General features: G+C 44.9%; 1 protein-coding gene across 3 annotated transcripts in view; it reads left to right on the top strand.

Annotated features, from left to right (window-relative positions):
* Nucleotides 1-19,795, top strand: part of MPRIP (myosin phosphatase Rho interacting protein) — an 845,921-nt gene that overhangs the window by 352,715 nt on the left and 473,411 nt on the right. For all 3 annotated transcript variants that reach the window (XM_078665226.1, XM_078665225.1, XM_078665227.1), the window contains exon 6: nt 15,382-15,589. In XM_078665226.1, coding sequence (XP_078521352.1) covers nt 15,382-15,589 — 208 coding nt within the window. The remainder of the gene's footprint in view (nt 1-15,381; nt 15,590-19,795) is intronic.

Below are 19,795 nucleotides of genomic sequence, written 5' to 3'. Positions count from 1 at the left end.
GAATTCGCCTAAGGCAGGTTAAATTGGAGAATGTGCGCATTGTGGTTTAGAGACAATTTACAAAAAAGGGGGTGACCCGGTGTCCCTCAGAACCTGGGTATGTAATAGTTTAACAAAAAATTGGTTCTGTTGGGTAAGGCAGGTTATTTGAACAATGCTCATAGATGCAAATGAAAACAAATCATCTCTCTGATACAGGGACTAGTGTTTAGTGAGAAATCAATTGCTCAAAACACGGAAGAACAAAGTTATAAGGTCAAAGTGTTGTATTGTACATATTAATACATGATTGCTTTTATACAAAACTGAATTACTTCATTCGTGAATTAATTATACATACATAACAAGACCGTCATAAAAATTTGTGACTTTTTGTGAAGGAGTGCTTAGTGAACATGATAGTATATACAATGTGGGAAAATGAATCAATACAGATGTATATACAGGTACAGTTGGAGTTTGGTCAGAAGATGGTTTGATCTCAACCAAGGATTCCTGTGATTACTGTGGGAATCCTGGTGATTCTGAACCTATGGATTCGTCGACGTTTCGACCCTAGTGTGCCCCTGTAGGTGGTCACGGCGGGTCTTTCTCAAGACAGGGAGGAGAGGACAGTTTCAAGATCAAGGCAGGGTTTCCTCAGGTTGATCTAGTGTGGCTCAATGACCTCTCGCATCTATCGCGTCGGTCAAGATGGTCGGGGGTTATCTCGTTCTCGGAAGCCGGTAGCTGCATCAAAAAAAAAAAGTTTTTCTCCCACTGGGTAGAGGCACCAGGCAAGGCTGCCCCCTCTCACCGGGCCTCTTCCTTCTAGCACTAGAACCTCTACTAGCCAGAATAAGACACAATAAAGAAATAGCAGGCGTCAAAATCAAGGAAAAACCGTCAAACTGGCTGCATACGCGGACGACATCCTCATCACAACCACTAACCCGTCAACGTCAATAACAGCACTCATGGACACAATAGGAGAATACGCTGAAGCCTCGGGATACAAGCTCAACAAAGACAAATCAGAATGTAAGCCAATGAACATCCACACCACCAGAGAGGTGCTTGGTGACTCAGGACTGACATGGCAGACGAAACCACTCAAATACCTGGGCCTGCTTTTCGGGAGAGACCTAACATCCACATTAGAACACAACGAGGAGTCAACCCTGAAGAAGATAAAAGAAAGACTAGACCTGTGGTCACCCAAATACATAAGCTGGTGGGGCAGGATCGAAACAATAAAGATGATGGTAACGCCAGCCATCAACTATACGCTCAGCATGCTACCGCTCCTGATGACAGACACATTCCACAAAAAACTGGACAAACTCATAAACAACTTCATATGGAGAAGCAAAAAACCCAGAATCAACCTACAGAAGCTAAGATTAACGAAAGACCTGGAGGACTCAACCTAGCGAATTTTAAAAATTTCCAAACAGCCTGCCTAGCGAGGCAAGGAAGCTTCTGGCTAGACAACACCCAAAGCTACGAACCTGTTTGGTTACATTCTGGAGGGGCTAAACCCTGTAGCGCTTCTGACCGCGAACAAGCACCCCCAAAGACTGAACCCGATACTGAGACACACAAAGGAGGCACTGATGAAAATAGACAAATGTATGGCACGGAAACTGAAAGGCACGACATGGGAATCGATCTGGTTCAACACAAAGATAACCTACCAAGGAGCAACATTGCACAATGATACATGGATAGAGAAAGGAATAAGCCTCCCAAGCCAGCTAGAAACTAAACAGTCACCACTAACATTCCAAAACCTGCAACAACTACACGGGCTCCCGAACCGGGAACTTTACACCTTCCTGAAGATCAAAACAGCCATAACGAAAGCGAACCTAAGCAAGGAAGAACCAACCATCATCAAATACTTGCAAACTCTAAACTCGGCAGGCCACCAAACGGCAAAGATATACAAGCTCCTCAACCCAACCGCATCGTCACTGAGTAAGAAAACAACGAACACGTGGAAACAACTCGTGGGAAGGTGGCTAAACGACAGCGAACGAGGCACAATGTGGCGCTCGGCATCGACAAACAAGATAACCCCACAACTAGCCCAGACAAAATTCTGGCTACTCCACAGAGCCTACTGGACACCGTCAAGACTCCACAAAATAGGCATCACAGAATCAGGCGACTGCTGGAACTGCCGGAAAGAGGAAGGAACTCTAGAACACCTGATCTTCGGCTGCACTAAAGTCAGGAAGTTCTGGATGAAAGTGAACAGCTTCCTGAACGATATGTTCGAGGCATGTGGGCTGCTAAATTCATATCTTAGCATTAGATCGCCGCCTAGTGTTGGGCTCGGATGATTGCACATTGTTGTCCTGGAAGAGTCTTCGAAGTATCCTGAGGTAGGTGGCTCCTCCCCTGGACTACATTGCGCATGGGCATCGGCTCCATCCCCAGATTGTTTTTTTCCGCCATTGGGTTCGGATGTGGTCTCGACGTCTTACTGTCGGAACCAAGTAAAACTAACTTTTAGCGGCCAAAAGGCCTCGATTTCATTGCGTCGGTATTGTCTGCGCACGGTCTCGAGTCTTCCGTCTCTTGGAGCCGGAATAAGCGGAGTTTTCTTCGCTCTCTGAACTTTGAGGCCTTCTCGTCGCGACACGACTGCAAGCCTTTTCGGACATGGAGCGGAGCCCGTTTAAGTACTGCCCGCTCTGTGGGTCCAAGTACCCACACATCGATCTACACCCCGTCTGTAACAAGTGCCTTTCGCCTGACCACGACGACGGAAAGTGCAAATTGTGTGCGCAGTTCCGCTCCAAGAAAACTCTCAAGCTTCGGCGCGCGGTGCGCTTGGAAGCTAAGCAAGCGGCCCCGGATCCGGAGAACATCTTCGGCGACCAGGACGAAGAGGTCCAGGGTCACCATCTACAAATCTCCCCACCAGAGACGGAGGTCGAGGCGGATCCGGGAGACGACGACGGAGTCGCGGGTCAAGGCCTTGAATACGTCGAAGAGGTAGGAGACGACGATGAGATTTATGGGGCCGCGGCAGACAGCTCGGGGGACGAGCTCTGCCCCGAAGGTTACGAAGATGCCGACCGGGACACGGGATCGCCTGTCGGCCTTACCCAAGACCCGTTGCCGCAAGCCACAGCCCCGCCTTCGGGCCCGGCTACGGACTCACTTGCTGAGCAGACTGTTTTGAAAACGAAACTGAAACCATCGGGATCGACGACACCTAAAATGGCCGACCCGAAAACGAAACAGAAACTTAAGGACTCGAGTGTCCCTAAGATGGCTGCCGTGCCGGTAAAAAAAACGGTGCCCGCTACCCCATCGACTCCGTCGACCTCCGGTCCGCAGAAGCCGAAGAAGTCCGTCGATTCCGATGTTGCAAAATCAAAACCGACGCCTGAGGAGGGGTCCTCCAAGAAAGATGGTCGGCACGGGTCAGCGGCAACGACGCCGTCCAAGCCCGCCAAAGTCGGCTCCAAGGAGGCTACGCACAAGAAGTCTGCGCCCCGGACTCAGGAATCGGAGGCGGTGAAGACGGGTTCCGCGCCCAAAGCGCACAAGGCCCACAAGGACGTCGGATCCGAGGGACCGATCGGACCTTCCTCGTCAGCGACGAAACACACTGTGAGTGAGACGTCCCTCATCGCAGACTCACTGCAAAGAATCAGGGAGAAAGCCTTTGCCCCGTCGGCTCCGATACCATCGCCGCAGCCGCAAAAGGACACTCCAGCAAAGCCTTCTGGGAAACTTCTCTTTCTTTTGCCACCTAAGGAGGCGCCGAAAGCGTTTTCAACCAAACCGGCTCCGAAACAAGTTTCTTCGCCGGCTGGCCCGCTTCCACGTCGGGTACTCGAATCAGAAGACGATTCAGAGCATTTCATCGACGCTGACACAGGCAAGCTGACCCTCTATAAGAGGAAAATCACTTCGGAGCCAGTGGACTCCTATGTCATCCCACTGAAAAAGAAGAGGGTGCCCCTTGACGCCTCAGGCCTCACGGAGCCAATCCAGCCTCCTCCAAGACGGAGCCCTACTCCCTCCCCAGAACACTCTGCGGGTGAGGGGTGTGATGAGGACGAGCAGTACAATTTCCCTATCGATGAACCTGATGCACAACCGGATTCATACGATGACACTGGTGACCAGAACACCCAGGGTGTGGGGCAGGACCCGCAGCTCTTTAATGCACGTGCATCCCCGACTGAGGACTCAGCAGGCTTTCATGCACTACTTGAAAGGGCGGCAGCCAATCATGATGTGGACATGCATGCCGACCCGGTTGAGGAAGACTTCCTTTTCGACACCTTTTCAGTCTCTTAAAGGACAGTAAAAACACTTCCTATGCTAAAAGGAGTCCTCAAACATGCTGGGGACATTTTTAAGGAGCCTACAAGAGCGAGAGTTGTCAACCCTCGCATTGAAAAGAAGTACAGGCCTGCACCTGCGGACCCCGCCTACATCCGGGGACAATTGCCACTGGACTCTCTTGTGGTCGCCAATGCCAGGAAGCGTGCCAACTCCCAGACAACGGGTGAAGCTCCTCCCCCGGATAAGGAGTCCAAAGTGCTAGAGGCAGGGGGCAAAAGAGTAGCTGCACAGGCATCAAACTTTTGGCGCATCGCCAATACACAGGCGCTCTTGGCGCGTTACGATAGGGCACACTACGACACCCTAGAACAGGTTGTACAACACCTGCCTCCACAGTTCCAAGAAGCTACACAACTGCTCATTAACGAAGGGAAGCTAATCTCAAACGCAGCCATCAAGTGTGCGCTTGAGGCTGCAGATACAGCTGCTAGGGCTGTCAACACTAGCGTTATGCTGAGACGACAGGCGTGGCTACGCATCTCAGGCTTTAAACCGGATATTCAGACAACAATTCTTAATCAACCGGTCAATCCTGATAGTCTGTTTGGTCCAGATGTTGACACCACCCTAGAGAAAATAAAAAAGGACACGGAAACTGCTAAATCCATGGGGGCCCTGCAGTCTCAACAGTTTCGTGGCAGCAATTTTCGTCGCTCAGGTGCACGTGGGGTCACCAGAGGACAAATGGGTCAACAATCCCAGTTCTCAAAAAGTGGAGCACAATCCTCGTTCACGAAACAGAACAAGGGAGGTTACAGGAATAACAGCAACAGAGGTCGCGGCAGAGGAAACAACAACCCCCGCTCCTCTACTCCAAGCAAACAGTGACTCTCTGTCACTGCCCCCCGACCACCTAACACCTGTCGGGGGGAGACTGCAGCAGTTCCTGCCCGTCTGGAAAAACATCACCACAGACAGGTGGGTGCGACAACTAGTCCAGTATGGTTATTGCCTAGAATTGAAGTCCACTCCACCCAACATCCCGCCAAGGCAAAGGCCTATGTCCGCAGAGCACTTGCTCTTATTGCAGCAGGAGGTAGTGGTGATGCTGCAAAAGGGAGCAATCGAGCAAGTGCCGGTGGGAGAGGAAGGCACAGGGGTATATTCCCTGTACTTCCTTATTCCAAAGAAGGACGGATCTCTCAGACCCATTCTAGATCTACGCCCCCTCAACCTGTACATACTATCGGAACATTTCCACATGCTTACACTGCAACAGATTCTTCCCTTGCTAAACCAAGGAGACTTCTTAGCAACCTTAGATCTCAAGGATGCGTATTTCCACATTCCACTACACCCGTCACACAGGAAATACCTCAGGTTCACTATTCAAGGCAGGCACTACCAGTTCAAGGTCCTACCCTTCGGAGTCACAACAGCCCCGAGGGTGTTCACCAAGTGTCTGGCGACAGTAGCGGCGCACCTCAGGAGGCAGAACATCCATGTCTACCCCTACCTAGACGACTGGCTCGTACAAGCCAAGTCAGAGCAGCAGTGCGCCGCGGACATGTCAACTACAATTCACCTTCTTCACGATCTGGGTTTCTCCCTAAATTACCCAAAATCGCATCTTCAGCCGGCACATGTCCGGCAGTTCCTAGGTGCAACGATCAACACCCTGACGGCCATGGCTCAGCCAAACCAAGTCAGGATAGACAGCATGCAGGCCCTGATCCAAAGGTTCAGGCCACAACACTCGCTTCCAGCGAGAGTGTTCATGCAGTTGATAGGCATGATGGCCTCCTGCATCTTCATAGTCCCTCACGCACGGCTACACATGCGCCCGCTCCAGGAGTGCTTAGCGAATCAGTGGACACAGGCTCGTGGACAATTGACAGACCTAGTGTTGGTTACCAGTCGGGCATACGACTCTCTGCATTGGTGGACTCCACACAACCTTTGCAAGGGCCGACTGTTCCAAGAGCCTGTGCCGCAGATTGTCCTGACAACGGACGCATCTCTCCAGGGATGGGGAGCTCATGTGCTCACTTACACAGTGCAGGGACTATGGTCAATGCAGCAACAGAAGATGCACATCAACTATCTGGAACTGATGGCAATCTTCATGGCGCTCAAGTCCTTCATTGTACATCTGTGCAACAAGGTCGTGCTAGTCCGGACGGACAACATGACCGCGATGTACTACATTCAAAAGCAGGGAGGCACCCACTCGCCACAGCTGTCTCATCTGGCTCAGAGCATGTGGAAGTGGGCCATTCAGAGGAACATTTTCCTCATGGCAGAACACCTCCCAGGAAAGGACAATCAAATGGCGGATCTGCTCAGCAGGTACAGCCATCAAATGCACGAGTGGGAGTTACACCCATCTGTCCTCCACCCGTACATCCAGCAGTGGGGTCATCCGGAGATAGACCTGTTTGCCACAAAAGAGAACGCAAAATGCCAACACTTTGCCGCCAGGTTCCCTCACCCACAGTCGCAGGGGAATGCGATATGGATGAACTGGTCAGGCAAATTTGCGTACGCTTTTCCGCCAGCCCCTCTAATACCGCTGGTCGCAAGAAAGCTAAGGCAGCACGAGATGACTCTCATCCTAGTTGCTCCAACGTGGGCGCGCCAAGCATGGTACACCACGTTCCTCGAACTCTCAGTGGTGCCGCATCAAAGACTGCGTCTCACGCCCAGTCTTTTGACGCAGAACCATGGAGAAATTCAGCATCCAGATCCGCAACAGCTCAACCTGGCGATCTGGCTCCTGAGGTCCTAGAGTTTGGGTACCTTAACCTGCCTCCAGAATGCATGAGCATCATCAAGGAGGCGAGGAAACCAACTACTAGAGCATGCTATGCTGCAAAGTGGAAGCGTTTTGTCATCTACTGTACAGCCAATGACATCAACCCGCTTGATGCATCTATCCCCAACATCATCTGCTATCTGTTGCATCTTTACAAGTGCAATCTGGCGTACACTTCCATTCGGATACATCTATCCGCCATAGCGGCTTATCTTCAGAACAGGCAGCACCTCTCTGTGTTCAGAGTGCCCGCCATTAAAGCCTTCCTTGAAGGTCTGAAAAGAGTCATTCCCCCAAGGACACCGCCAGCTCCAGTGTGGAACCTCAATGTCGTCCTCACCAGACTGATGGGACCACCATTTGAGCCACTGCACTCGTGTGAACTCCAGTTCCTTACGTGGAAAGTAGCTTTCCTTATAGCTATTACGTCTCTGAGGCGTGTCAGTGAGCTGCAGGCGCTCACAATCCAAGAGCCATTCATTCAGATTCATCCAAATAGGGTAGTGCTACGCACTAACCCCAAATTCCTTCCGAAGGTGGTGTCACAGTTTCATCTAAACCAAACTATTGACTTACCAGCATTCTTTCAAAACCCGCAAACGGTGGCGGAAAGAATGCTCCATACCTTAGATGTACGGAGGGCGTTGATGTACTACATAGACAGAACACAACCCTTTAGAAAGACAAAACAACTCTTTGTTGCCTTCGCACCACAACACAAAGGCAACCCAATTTCCAAAGCAGGGATAGCCAGGTGGATTGTTAAGTGCATCCAGATATGTTATCAAAAAGCCAAGCGCACTTTAACAATACCCCCCAGAGCGCACTCCACACGCAAACTGGGGGCATCCATGGCTTTCCTAGGGAACATTCCTTTAGAGGATATTTGCAGAGCAGCCACGTGGGTCACACCACATACCTTCACAAAACACTACTGTGTTGATGTGCATTCCAAGCAGCAAGCAGCTGTAGGACAGGCTGTTCTCAAGACACTTTTTCAGGTTTCTGCAGCTGGCACGGGCAACCGCCGCTGATGGAGGGACTGCTATGTATTCTATGCTAAGATATGAATTTAGCAGCCCACATGCCTCGAACTGAATATGCTACTTACCAGTATGCATCTGTTCTTGGCATGTAGGGCTGCTAACATTCATATCGCCCGCCCTCCTCCCCGGTGCCTGTCGCAGCTGCAGATATACTATTGTATTTATTCATTAGCATGGACATCCTTTACACTTTTCACTCCATCTTCTGCCACAATGGCGAAAAACAATCTGGGGATGGAGCCGATGCCCATGCGCAATGTAGTCCAGGGGAGGAGCCACCTATCTCAGGATACTTCGAAGACTCTTCCAGGACAACAATGTGCAATCATCCGAGCCCAACACTAGGCGGCGATCTAATGCTAAGATATGAATGTTAGCAGCCCTACATGCCAAGAACAGATGCATACTGGTAAGTAGCATATTCAATTTGACAAAGACTTAACAATCAGCTTTGTAAGCCTGGCCACAGAACACATGACAGCAGACCTAAACAGCAAAGAAGATTACTAGACTTACTGATCACAGCAGCCCTAAAAATAATCCTGACGAACTGGAAAAACACAGCCAAAGCCAATTTTAAAACATGGATGAACTGGGTCACCTTTCTCAGAGGAGCAGACAACATAACGGGGAATTTCTCAAAGGAACACAACCCAAAAGAAGAGATGTGGAAGCTCCTAGATGCACAGCTGACGAAACCCCAGCCAAGGACATACAACTAGCCCCCCCCTCTCTCTTTCTTCCTTTTCTCTTTCCCCTCTCTTTCTCGGAGAAACACGAAGGCGAAGAATACCACATTTTGTACTGTATATCAGAAAGCCAGATGTATATTCTACGTTTTATATTTTAATAAAAAGTTTTTAAATCAAAAAAAAAAAAAAAAAGAATCTCCTTTGCATATGAAGGGTGAAACCCTTTGTTCTTTGTCAGCCAGTCTACGGTCTTGTTACGTAGGTCACTCATGTCTCTCTTTGCTCCTCCATAATGGCAGGAGCACCACCCAAAATTAAACCGTAAGGACATGAGGCTGGGGGTAGGTTCAGCACATCCGCATAAAATTTTGGACAGTTATTACTTAAATCAGATCTCATGTTCTTGTGTGTGGTACTCAATATAGTTCCTACATCTAAACATGATTTTTGTGCACCCTGGGTGCCTACTATCTTTAATCTGTTACATACATCGTGTGTTACACCTTTCATATCATTAGCTGTAATATCGATAGAACTTTCACCTCTGCCTTCTCTATTTTGAGTTACAGAAGGGTTCCTATCTCCCAATGTTCTCAAGTCTATTGTAGCAATACCATTCAACTGTCTATCCCCCTTAACACAACCAAGTTTTTTTATAGCAATGTCCACCTGATTCAGTTTTTCCCATAACTTTGCAAGATTTTGTTCAACTAAGTCATGGACCCGGGTTATCATCCCTCCTAGTACTAGATCTTCAGGAATTACATCAGTTGTGTCGGTTACAGTCATAGTATCTACGATATTTACGTCCCTTTGGACAGGGAACAATCATACCGCCTCAGTTTGCACCTCAAACAGAAATGCACCTCAAAATGTCACTCTTCCCATTATTTACACTTTTAGCGCAATTAATCACCTGAAGTCCATTTGAAAACTTTTTGTTCTTTCCAACAGTCCCCCGTTTTCGTTTCATCACGGGTTCTACCACCGGCTTCTTAATGGCAGAGTTCTTAGAGGTTCGTGCCCTAGTAAACCTACTGGGCTCTTCTGATGAAACAGGAACTTGGGCATTTGAATCTGGTATCGGAGATGTGGAAGAGGATAGAGGAGTTGGTGACACATTAATGGGATTCACTGGCAAAGATATTTGTGCAGAATCCCCCAATCTAGTCGAGGGAATACCCACAAATAAACGCTTAGGTAGGGTGGCTGGATCCAAAGAAAGATGCCGCTCAGTTAGCTCTATTTCGTGGGTCAATAACGATTCTGCTCTAACTAAAAATGCGTCCAGTGTTCCTACCACTCCCTTACGTTTATCCATTTTACAGAAAATATTCTTTCTTCTCTGTTGCATTGAGTTTCCATAGGGGTGGCGTCCTTTGTGGTTATTCTGGCGTTTCTGGTTTATTAGTCTTGTTGTTTAGACATTCTTTGTAGCAATCTGACTCGAGGAGCTGCGGTGGCGTCACGGCGTTTCAAATCATAGATGAAGCTACAAAGAATGTCTAAACAACAAGACTAATAAACCAGAAACACCAGAATAACCACAAAGGACGCCACCCCTATGGGAACCCAATGCGGGTTGGAATTATCACCGCTTTTGAAGATTATTTACTCACAAGAATTAGCCTTGAGAAAGTTGTGGGACAGTTTCCCAGTTACGACGAAACATGTGTTGGCTGTTGAGAACTTCCTGGAATACTTACACTGAATAAAGTGACCAACCGAGAAGAAAGAATATTTTCCTTCTGTTCATTGTTGCATCATATGTTGAAATACGTCACACACTTGTGTTATTTGAATTTTTATGTGTGCTAGGGATTATTTCCTGTTCAAGAAGGCTGTGGCCTGTCATAAGGAGAGGGGTGGTTTCTCCTTACCTTTTAGCATCGTTGAATATAGGACTTTTTTGTGATAATTTGTGATAATTTGTGTGAATTTTCTACGTGGCGCAAGTAACCTAAAAAGAAAACCACTGCCTGGTTTATCCATTTTTGTTGAGTCTCTCCTTTGCCTTCCAGGGGGATAATATAATATAATATCATTTTCACAGTACCTTTTCACGATATAGAAGAGTTCAGGTTGCACCTCATGGGAAACCAGATTTTAGCGGGTGGCTAGCCCAGCCTCTTCCAGCCCTGATGGGCACAGACGGGCCCGCTATGGCCCGGGCACGCTAGTGCGCGGCGGGAGCCTTGGCCCCCTCTTAAGCGCCTCCTGGCGCGTGTGACGCGGTGTGCCACGTGCGCGCCGTTAGGTCTGCTGGGGGATGTAGTTCCAAAGCAACTTGTGGAAGGAGCAGCGGTGGCGTTGTCAGCAGCCCCCGCGTGTTGTGCAGAGTACCAGGGTTTTGTGTCCAGAGATCAGCAGCAGCAGTATTGGGCTCCCGCCGTACAGTGTACTTAGCAAATGGAAAGGTGAGCATGGTTAGGGGCAGGAGAAGACTTCAGAGGAATGCTGCTTTGAATCAAAACCTGGATTTCCACTTGACAGTAATAGACTCAATTTTTATGAGTTCAAAATCATCCTAGCAACTGGATAGCCTTGCCATACATATCCCCGGAAGGTCTAAATAGACGAGATTAGAAGAATTCAGCATGGAATGGACAAAGACATTCACCATCATAGTCAAAGGGCATACTAATAAAAGAAAGATGGGTCTCAGACTTCTTAATTAAAAATAAAAGGATTTTTAAACCTCATAGATTTGCGATGTTAAGGATATATCTGCATTCAGCATTTCTCCTACATTTCTGATAGCTCTGTTTGGAGGGAGTCCTGTCATTCACATCTGGCCAGAACACCAATCCCTACTTGTGTTTTTTGTCCGCAAGATCTCATTCTTTCCAGGGTTTAGCCTCAGCCAGTTTGTTCATTTACCCCTGGATGCACTTTAAATCCAAATAGAGTGGCTAGGAATTTGCCTTTCAACTCCCCATGATACCCAATAGTAATTAGGCATCATCGGGATACATGGGTATGATGACCTCCATTTGGTGTAGCTGTTATGCCAACACAGATAAATAAATGTTTTGGCGGGAACAGAAACCTGTGGTACCCTAATGGGATCATCTGGTAGCAGAGGTAAATACTCCCAGTTGAATAGCTTGGGGCCCGTTAGCCAGAAAGAATGCTGTGCAGTTTTTTAGGCTCTCATACAGAGACACATGTTTGCTAAATGCTGTAGCAGAATACAGTGGGAGAAGATGCTGGAGACTGCTGGTAGATCAAACAATATCAAGCCCTCTACACTATCACAATCCTCCAAGCTCGTCAACCAATGCTACCTTTGGATTTTCTAGTGCTTAACTGTTTTAGGAAACTTGTGAGTCAGGCTTGTGACTACATTATTTTTTGTTTATTAGAATAGTTTATTTGCAAGCTGAATCAGCTGGAAATATTTTCTAGGTTTTTTAAAATAAAGAATTTCATCCTTGGCATCCTAGTTCTTCCTCCATACTACTTCCAATATGTCCTGGCTGGCTCTTTCTATTTCTTAATGCAGATGAGAACCATTTACCTCGTTTTAATTTTCTCCTTCATGTTGCTGATTGTCTAATGAACTATATAATTGAAGGACATTTCAAGTATATTATTCAGTAGTTCAAGCCAGCCATAAGGACCTTCCTTTTGGAACAAGGAGTCTGCTCCAACGTGACAATGATTGTTGATAATGCAAGCTAACTTCCCCACTGTAATATTTTTCCAAGAGTGCGTTTGTCTAGGCGCACCAGTAGTGTTGACGCTGTGAACACTATGGGTAAGATCAAGGTTACGATTTATGTTGTGGGCTAGCACAAACCCTTGTGGACTAAGTTTTAAAGAGATCATATTGACGTCACAGGGGCCTTGACAACCATCTCATATGTACCCTTCCCATTAGTTCACCTAGTGCAAGCAACTCATCAACTAAGGAGGTTGTGTGTATAACTAGTTCATCTAGTAACATGAGCAAAAGAACTGTCTTGGGCAATAAATGAAAATCAGACTGAAATGTAACCCTTAAAAATAATAGCTACACCACCCCCTTTTCCCCAACCAGCTTTTGTTTAAAATAATGAGTTTGGGGAGAACAATGTCTTCCATTAACAGGGGTAATGTTAGCCTCCTCTTTTTCATACTATAGCAAAGAGGAAAGTTTTGTGACAGTACAAAATCCTTTATAGTAAGACTATTTGAGATCAGAACAGGAGTTAATAGGGTTAGCCTTGATAGAAGTGTGAGCATTTTCCTGACTCGGTTCAATTCCGAACCTTCAATACAGTTATTTAAATACATTGATTGATCAGCCTTTTCCCATCTAAAGTCCCCAATAGCAGAGTTACTCAACAAGTAATCAAAGAGAACTATGGCAATCAATCTGTACTTGAATAGCTTTGGTTTTGTCCCTGGCTCTTGATGGTCATAGACAGACGTGTCTCACGTGCAACCGCAGAGAAGCTAGCCTCGGAACACGAGAATGACGTTAGCCCAGCTGTCCCACAACTAGACATGTGAGGTGCAGTATGTAAAACGAGCCTAATAAAGTAAACGTCCAACATAGATAAACTAAAATAACAGTCAAAGAGGGGGAAAAAAGCAGGCTAATCACCTATACTGCAGGGTCCTACAAAGAAATATTAAAAGAATAGAAAAAATTAATAGCACAACAAAGTGCCACACAAGTTCCCCTCTTGAACGGTACTATGAGGACCACTTAATAGTTCCTTAAGAGTTTCCACTCTGCTTCCAAGAGCAGTTCATGTGGGGTAGGTGTTGGCTTCCACAAGGTCACACAAATTCGCAGGCTAGATCTGACAACCCAAGATCTATTGAAAACACCTTGATACAGAACAGAAGGTATGGTTGTTATAAAATCCCTCATCATTTGCCGCAGCAGTTGGAGATTTCTTTGGTCATGCATAAGAGCAGAATCCAGCACCTCACAATTCATTAAAACTCGAAACCTACTAATTCCAATAGCACTGGGGCTGCCCCAGCAGATCTGTTTCCTTCCTTCTGTTTCCTACCTTCGTGTTTATTGATCTGGCTGCATCCTCAAACTTGTGACAAATGCTGTTTTGTGAAAGTATGGATTATTCCAAGTGACAGCAACTCTCAGCCAGGCCTTCCATCAACTGAGATGCATCCTCGTAGCTAGGCAAATCCTCCTTCTGCTCCCACAGAAAAGTGCAAGGTGCAGCAGTTCCTCTGTCTACTTATTCTTCCTGGAATGACGGTCTGCAGCAGCCTGCTGATTCTGACTCTGCAACTTAAAGCATCAGGTGTTTTGGTAGCATAGGGACAGAAGCACTATTTAAGTAATTTCAGTGCATGCAATTATACACTTATGCACATTGTGCACTAATATTTATTTTTAATAAAGATAAGAGTGTGGCTGTACCCCCTCCCCACTCCTTTCAGGGCAGTTGTGGAATTACTGTTAGGTGAATCTATCGGCACGCATTTTATTTATCCCTTCTCCATTAGGCTCTTTCAAACATGCCATATCCTGAGAGAACAGTGTCCTTTCCTCTTTGGTGGCACAAAACGAAAATTCAGGACTAACACCAGAATTTTGTGATGCCACAACTTCATCTCTATGTTTGGAACCATTGGGAATTATGTTCTCTACAAATTACTCCGTACAATCAGTGGTTTCCTCTACCATTTTAGGAACGGCAGGTTAGGGTTTCCCAAAACAGGAAGGATGTGGCTAGGAGTTTGCAACCATGGTTCCGTACAGTGCAAAAGTCATGCAGGTACTTTTCAAGTAGGATATGTAAAACTTTTTGGGAATTGTTCTTCAAGCACAGGTAAGGAATTAGTTAATGGCTTTGAAGAACAAATAGACTGCTGAGAAACAGCGAAACATGTCATTTGATGCTAGGAGTATTGTAGACTGCTGTATGCCAAAGACTGTGATCAGCTCGAGACTGGCTTGACATTAGTCTGTGGATCCTAATCCGGGTACTCATGAATAACTCGCTTGGCCTCCCAATCCGGGTACTCATGAATAACTCGCTTGGCCTCCCTTTTTAAGGCTAAACCTCTCCCCAACACATGATGTTCTAAACACGTGCAAACAAGGTGCTGTCACAATCGAGGGATTGTGGTCTTTTTATACCCAGTTCCTACTTGTAACCCCCTCAGACTATGTTATTCTTATACCTTTCACACACTAAAGGCCATTTCAGTTGGCTAGCACTCCTGCCCAAGAATCAGATTATTGTTAGGTTCTCCTTTAAGCGTATCCTTGCCTCTGTTTTCAACCGTGTAGCATGACACACATCTTGACTGGGCATAAGCTGACTCTCCCTGATGTATGCCATCTTCGTTGAATGGTCATGGAATTTCCTACATGTGTATTATCCTTTCTCATTGAGCCACTGAGTCCCTCAGAACTAACTGTAGTATACCTAAAATGCACCTTTTTGTCCCCCTCCTGATTTTCTAAAGTTAAATGATTTAATGCCTTTTGTTCAGGCAGTCATATTTGTTCAAGAATCTTATTTAATGTATACCCAACTCTAATTGCTTTGTACGTCTGTTTTAGGAGCCTGGACCAGCGAAAGTGGCTGTGACCAGCAGCAGCACCATTCCCAGTGCTGAGCAGGTACCGAGCACAAAGTCCATGCTCTGGCAAGAGGAGCTGAGGAATAAAGATCTACTGGATGGAAGAAGCAGCCCATCTCAGAGCCCTGTGTCGATTCAATCTCCTCTAATAGACTCTTCCACTGAGCCTATGACATCAAACAAGAATGGTAGGGAAGTTAAGCCTGCCCTGGTACATTTTATGTGTGTTTTTCTCAAACCTATATACAACTTTTCAGGGCTTTACTGTCATTTTAGAATTGTGAAATTGTATTTATTTTAATGCTTCTGATATTGCCTTTGCATGCAGCAGGTTAACTTTTAATCTTGTGTTTCTTAATTTGTAAATAACTCTGAAAACTCATAGCTTTAACCGTTTGCTGTGGTATAACATTACCAACTGAACGTTTCAATATTTCTCAGTACTGTTATCCTTGTTGGACTTAGCACCCCTTGTAGTGCAGCTTTAAAAAAAAAAACTTTATACAATTATTGGTGATTGGCCTTTAGCGAGAAAGTAAGAACACATTGCTATCCCTTGCGTTGAATATGCATTGCTATTGCTCGTGCAGAGCAAGAATGCTTTGAAAACATAGACCCCAGTCAAAAGACAGTATGAGATGCAGATTTGACAACACAACTTGACGAAGGGGGATACGAAGAGGACAGTGGATTTATTAGAAACAACAGCCTCGGAGTACAATTAACCTTCCAGCCATTGAGAACCAGTAGGTGGGCTGAAAGACACCAGAGTTCCATCACTGAATCAGTCTGAGAAGTTTTAATAACGGCCTCCATGTTTGATGGAAGAACAACATTCATAGACGGAATATCACAATAATAACGTTTGGTAGATATATTACTGGAATTAAGATGCCACCTCAACCTACTCGAACACTGCAATTGTATCCCCCTTGACCTCTTTTAAGTGATCATGGTGAAGAACCTTGTTACTGAGAGCTTGCAGTGTCTTACTAATAGAAGTTGCCAAACTGTAAATATCTGGTAAGAAGCGTAGACTTCCGAACGGGCTCAATCCAGCAGTCTGTTATTGGCCACCCTCTTTCCATTCTCCAGGTTATACAGTCTGTACTCAGTAGAAACAATGGAGAACACTACACAGAATTTAAAGTTAGCAGAACTATTGGTCTGCTGTTGTTTCAGCGGTGGTGGATGGAAGTTGTTTTATAGCGTCGCGACCCACTGGTGGTGAGCAAGCCGATTTCTGGTGGGTCGCAAAAGACCAACAAATAATGCCTTTACATTTTTATTTATCTTCTCGATTTGCTGTGCTTCAAGGACAGAGTCAAATGTCAAGCTGTGTCTTATGATAAATAGCTGCTTATTCTTTTAACATGGGAATTGGCGTTTCCTTTTCTTTTTCTTATTGCAAAGTGAAATGAGTTTTTAAAGTGAACTATGCGACAGTCTTGCTGGGGTACAACCACTGTGAGCCGTAAGGCTGTAGGATGCCATTGTTTTTGTAGTGCACAACAAAATGTAAATACCTCTAAATTAACTGTACATATATTTCAAAATGTAACAACAGTTAGGAAAGCAAACATGAAGTAATTGTTTTTTGTAATTCTGAAGTGTGTTGAAACAAAGATTTTAATTGGACCAAAACAAATCAAGATGTTTTAGTATGGTGATACAAAAATGATAAATATTCACTGAAACCCAATTTCCACACATTATCATTTGTGTGCTATCTGTACAAGTGTATGTTTGTGTAAATTTCGTGGCCATTTCAATTGAAAATATGCTGTCTGGAAATGACACTGTACTACCACACAATGTTTTAGCAATACATTTGCGACAGTATGCTCCAAAGTGCACCACCAACTAAAGATTACACCCTTACCACTCCTGCTGAATACATTTGCTACACCTTGTGTGAAGCTAGGAGTTTTCACAATTCCTATGGCTTCAGTAATGTAACATTGACGTCAGCACCCACACTCTGGAAACCCTTGCAAGTATTTCCAAGCAAGATTCCGGGTGACCCTTCCAGTATTTTTTGCTGCTGTTTGTTTACTTCGCACACCATTTCAATAGAGAATGTGCTCACTGTATCATACACAGTTGTCGCACTTGTGTATGACGTTCACACATAAATTGAAAAATATGGCCAAACAGCCAGAGCTCTCACCTTTGGATCTGGAGGAACCAGGTTTGAGTTCCGGCATTGACTCTGGGCAAATTTCTCAATCTCCTTTGCTTAAAATAAAATGAGGCTAACCTTATGTAATGTAATCTTGTGCAAGATGCACCACTGGGCCTCAATTAAACACATACATGGATACAAGGCCTTCTTACCACATATCCTGCTGCAAAAAGGGTTTTTCAGAATTACTATTATCTCAGATGTCAACACCAAGATTGTTCAGAACCCTTGTGATTTTAGTGAAGAGATGCCACAGGCCAGCACACAACTCGAAAAAATGTTTCAGTGCAGTTCACCATCTGCCACTTTCATGGGTAGATCAATATCTTGGCCATAGTCCCATAAAGATGTAGTCAAGTTTGTGACATTTACAAACAACTGGTGTTGAAGAGGAATGCAAACAATTATAAAGAGTATGTTATTTTGGTAATTCACAACATTTTGAAAGCATATCCATTATTACATTAAAAAGGCGCCTCTACCTCATGTCTGTTAAAGCTAGGTGTGTTGTGAAAGTTTGTTCTAAAAATTGGATTATGGTTCTAAAAAAATTGGGAAGTACTGTTTTATGGTATTTCTTAAGTGCAACAGACCCCTTTATTTGTTTACACTAAAGCTATAGCAATTTACTGAAACTAAATGTATGACTAGCAAAGAAGATGATGATAAATTGAAAGCTATTGTAAAAAGCCAGATTGTTAACTACTTTCTGACTAGTACAAGTGAAGGTTTTGAACACCGGATTAATGAAAGAAGATTCTACTGTTTAGCAGCTTTAATGGTACAATTCATCTGTATTATTCAGACCTTTAAAAATGGCAGGCACTTGTTTGCCCGTAGAGTGCAGAGCTCGGGTTAGTTAATCAATACAAAATGTATCAGTTAAAAATGAAAGGACTTGTCCATAGAGAAACTTATGAAGGATGACAAGAGACTTGAAGTCGATTCTGTATTCAACCGGTTACAAGTGGAGTTGAAACAGTGTAAAGTCATTCGATCCTTTTAAGTACAGATGGAGGTTGAGCGAGCAGCTGCATTCAGCATCAGTTGAAGCCTCCTAAGAAATGTTTTGGTGAGCGAAATAGCAGCAATTAGCATAGCACAGAGGATTGGATCAGAGTAGCTACCATTTATTTATAAAAACCTTTGTGAAAAAATGACAGAATCGGTTTAGCAGCTTGAGCTGCCAGAAGCAGAAGCAGAAGCTGGAAACCTTTGCTACATGGGTTTCTAAAGTTAAGCTTGCAGCTACAATACTTCCTAGGCTTTTGTCTGTGTTTACTGAAAGGCGTGTGGGACCCAACAAAGGAGGCCAAAAATTCATTGATAGTCATAAACGCTTGAATAATTTCCATCTTTGTGAGCAGACCCAGGAATACCTTTTTATTATAAATAGTTAGCTTACATGTAAATCTAATCAAATCATATATGAATTCATACACATATCTGTTGAACGGAAGCCTATATAATGCCTAATTGTTTTATGAATGTTCAAGAAACCCTTCCAATTATGTTCATACAACTTAATTGCTGCATTTATTAGCAGCAAAAAAAATAACCCTTTCAACATAAAACATGAATGTAAAAATACAGTCTATAGGCTTACATTTAACATAGACAGAATACAGTCCATCCCTTTAAAACCTAGGAGGCACACCTTTCTAAGTTGCCTTGTACTAGCAGGGATGTGGACTTCCTATAGTCCGACACCTGGGACATATTACTTGGGGGTCAAAGGCAACAGGTTTTCATGTGTATTTTGTTCTTGGGAGAAGTAGACCCAACCCCCTACATCACAAACCTTTGGCTGCCAGTTTACAGTACCACATTATCGGTTGGGAAAGACATTGCCTGCAGTTAAGCTAATATTTGTGTCCGTGTGTTAATGCTGTTTAAATTTGAATTTATGGTTCATTAATGCAAAGCCTTTATTATTAGGGTGAGCTCTTTAAGAAAATGTTGTAAGCTCAGACTGCACTACTGACTGGTTAGAATATAAAAATGTGCACACACATTTGCAAAGTTTAACAATATGAGGCCATGTATACTGCTCCCAGAATGCTCTCTGCTTAGATGCAAATATTTGCAGAAGCTTGAAAGCAGGATTGATGATTCTTTGCTTTCAAAATAAAATGTTCACAAAATAATGCCAAAACATTTCCCTTAACTACTGAAAAAATGTAGGTACCATTTCTTTGCAGCATCATTT

This window comes from Lissotriton helveticus, chromosome 10, assembly GCF_964261635.1.
Source record: "Lissotriton helveticus chromosome 10, aLisHel1.1, whole genome shotgun sequence".
Classification (NCBI taxonomy): Eukaryota; Metazoa; Chordata; class Amphibia; order Caudata; family Salamandridae; genus Lissotriton; species Lissotriton helveticus.
This window is presented reverse-complemented; position numbering and strand designations above follow the sequence as displayed.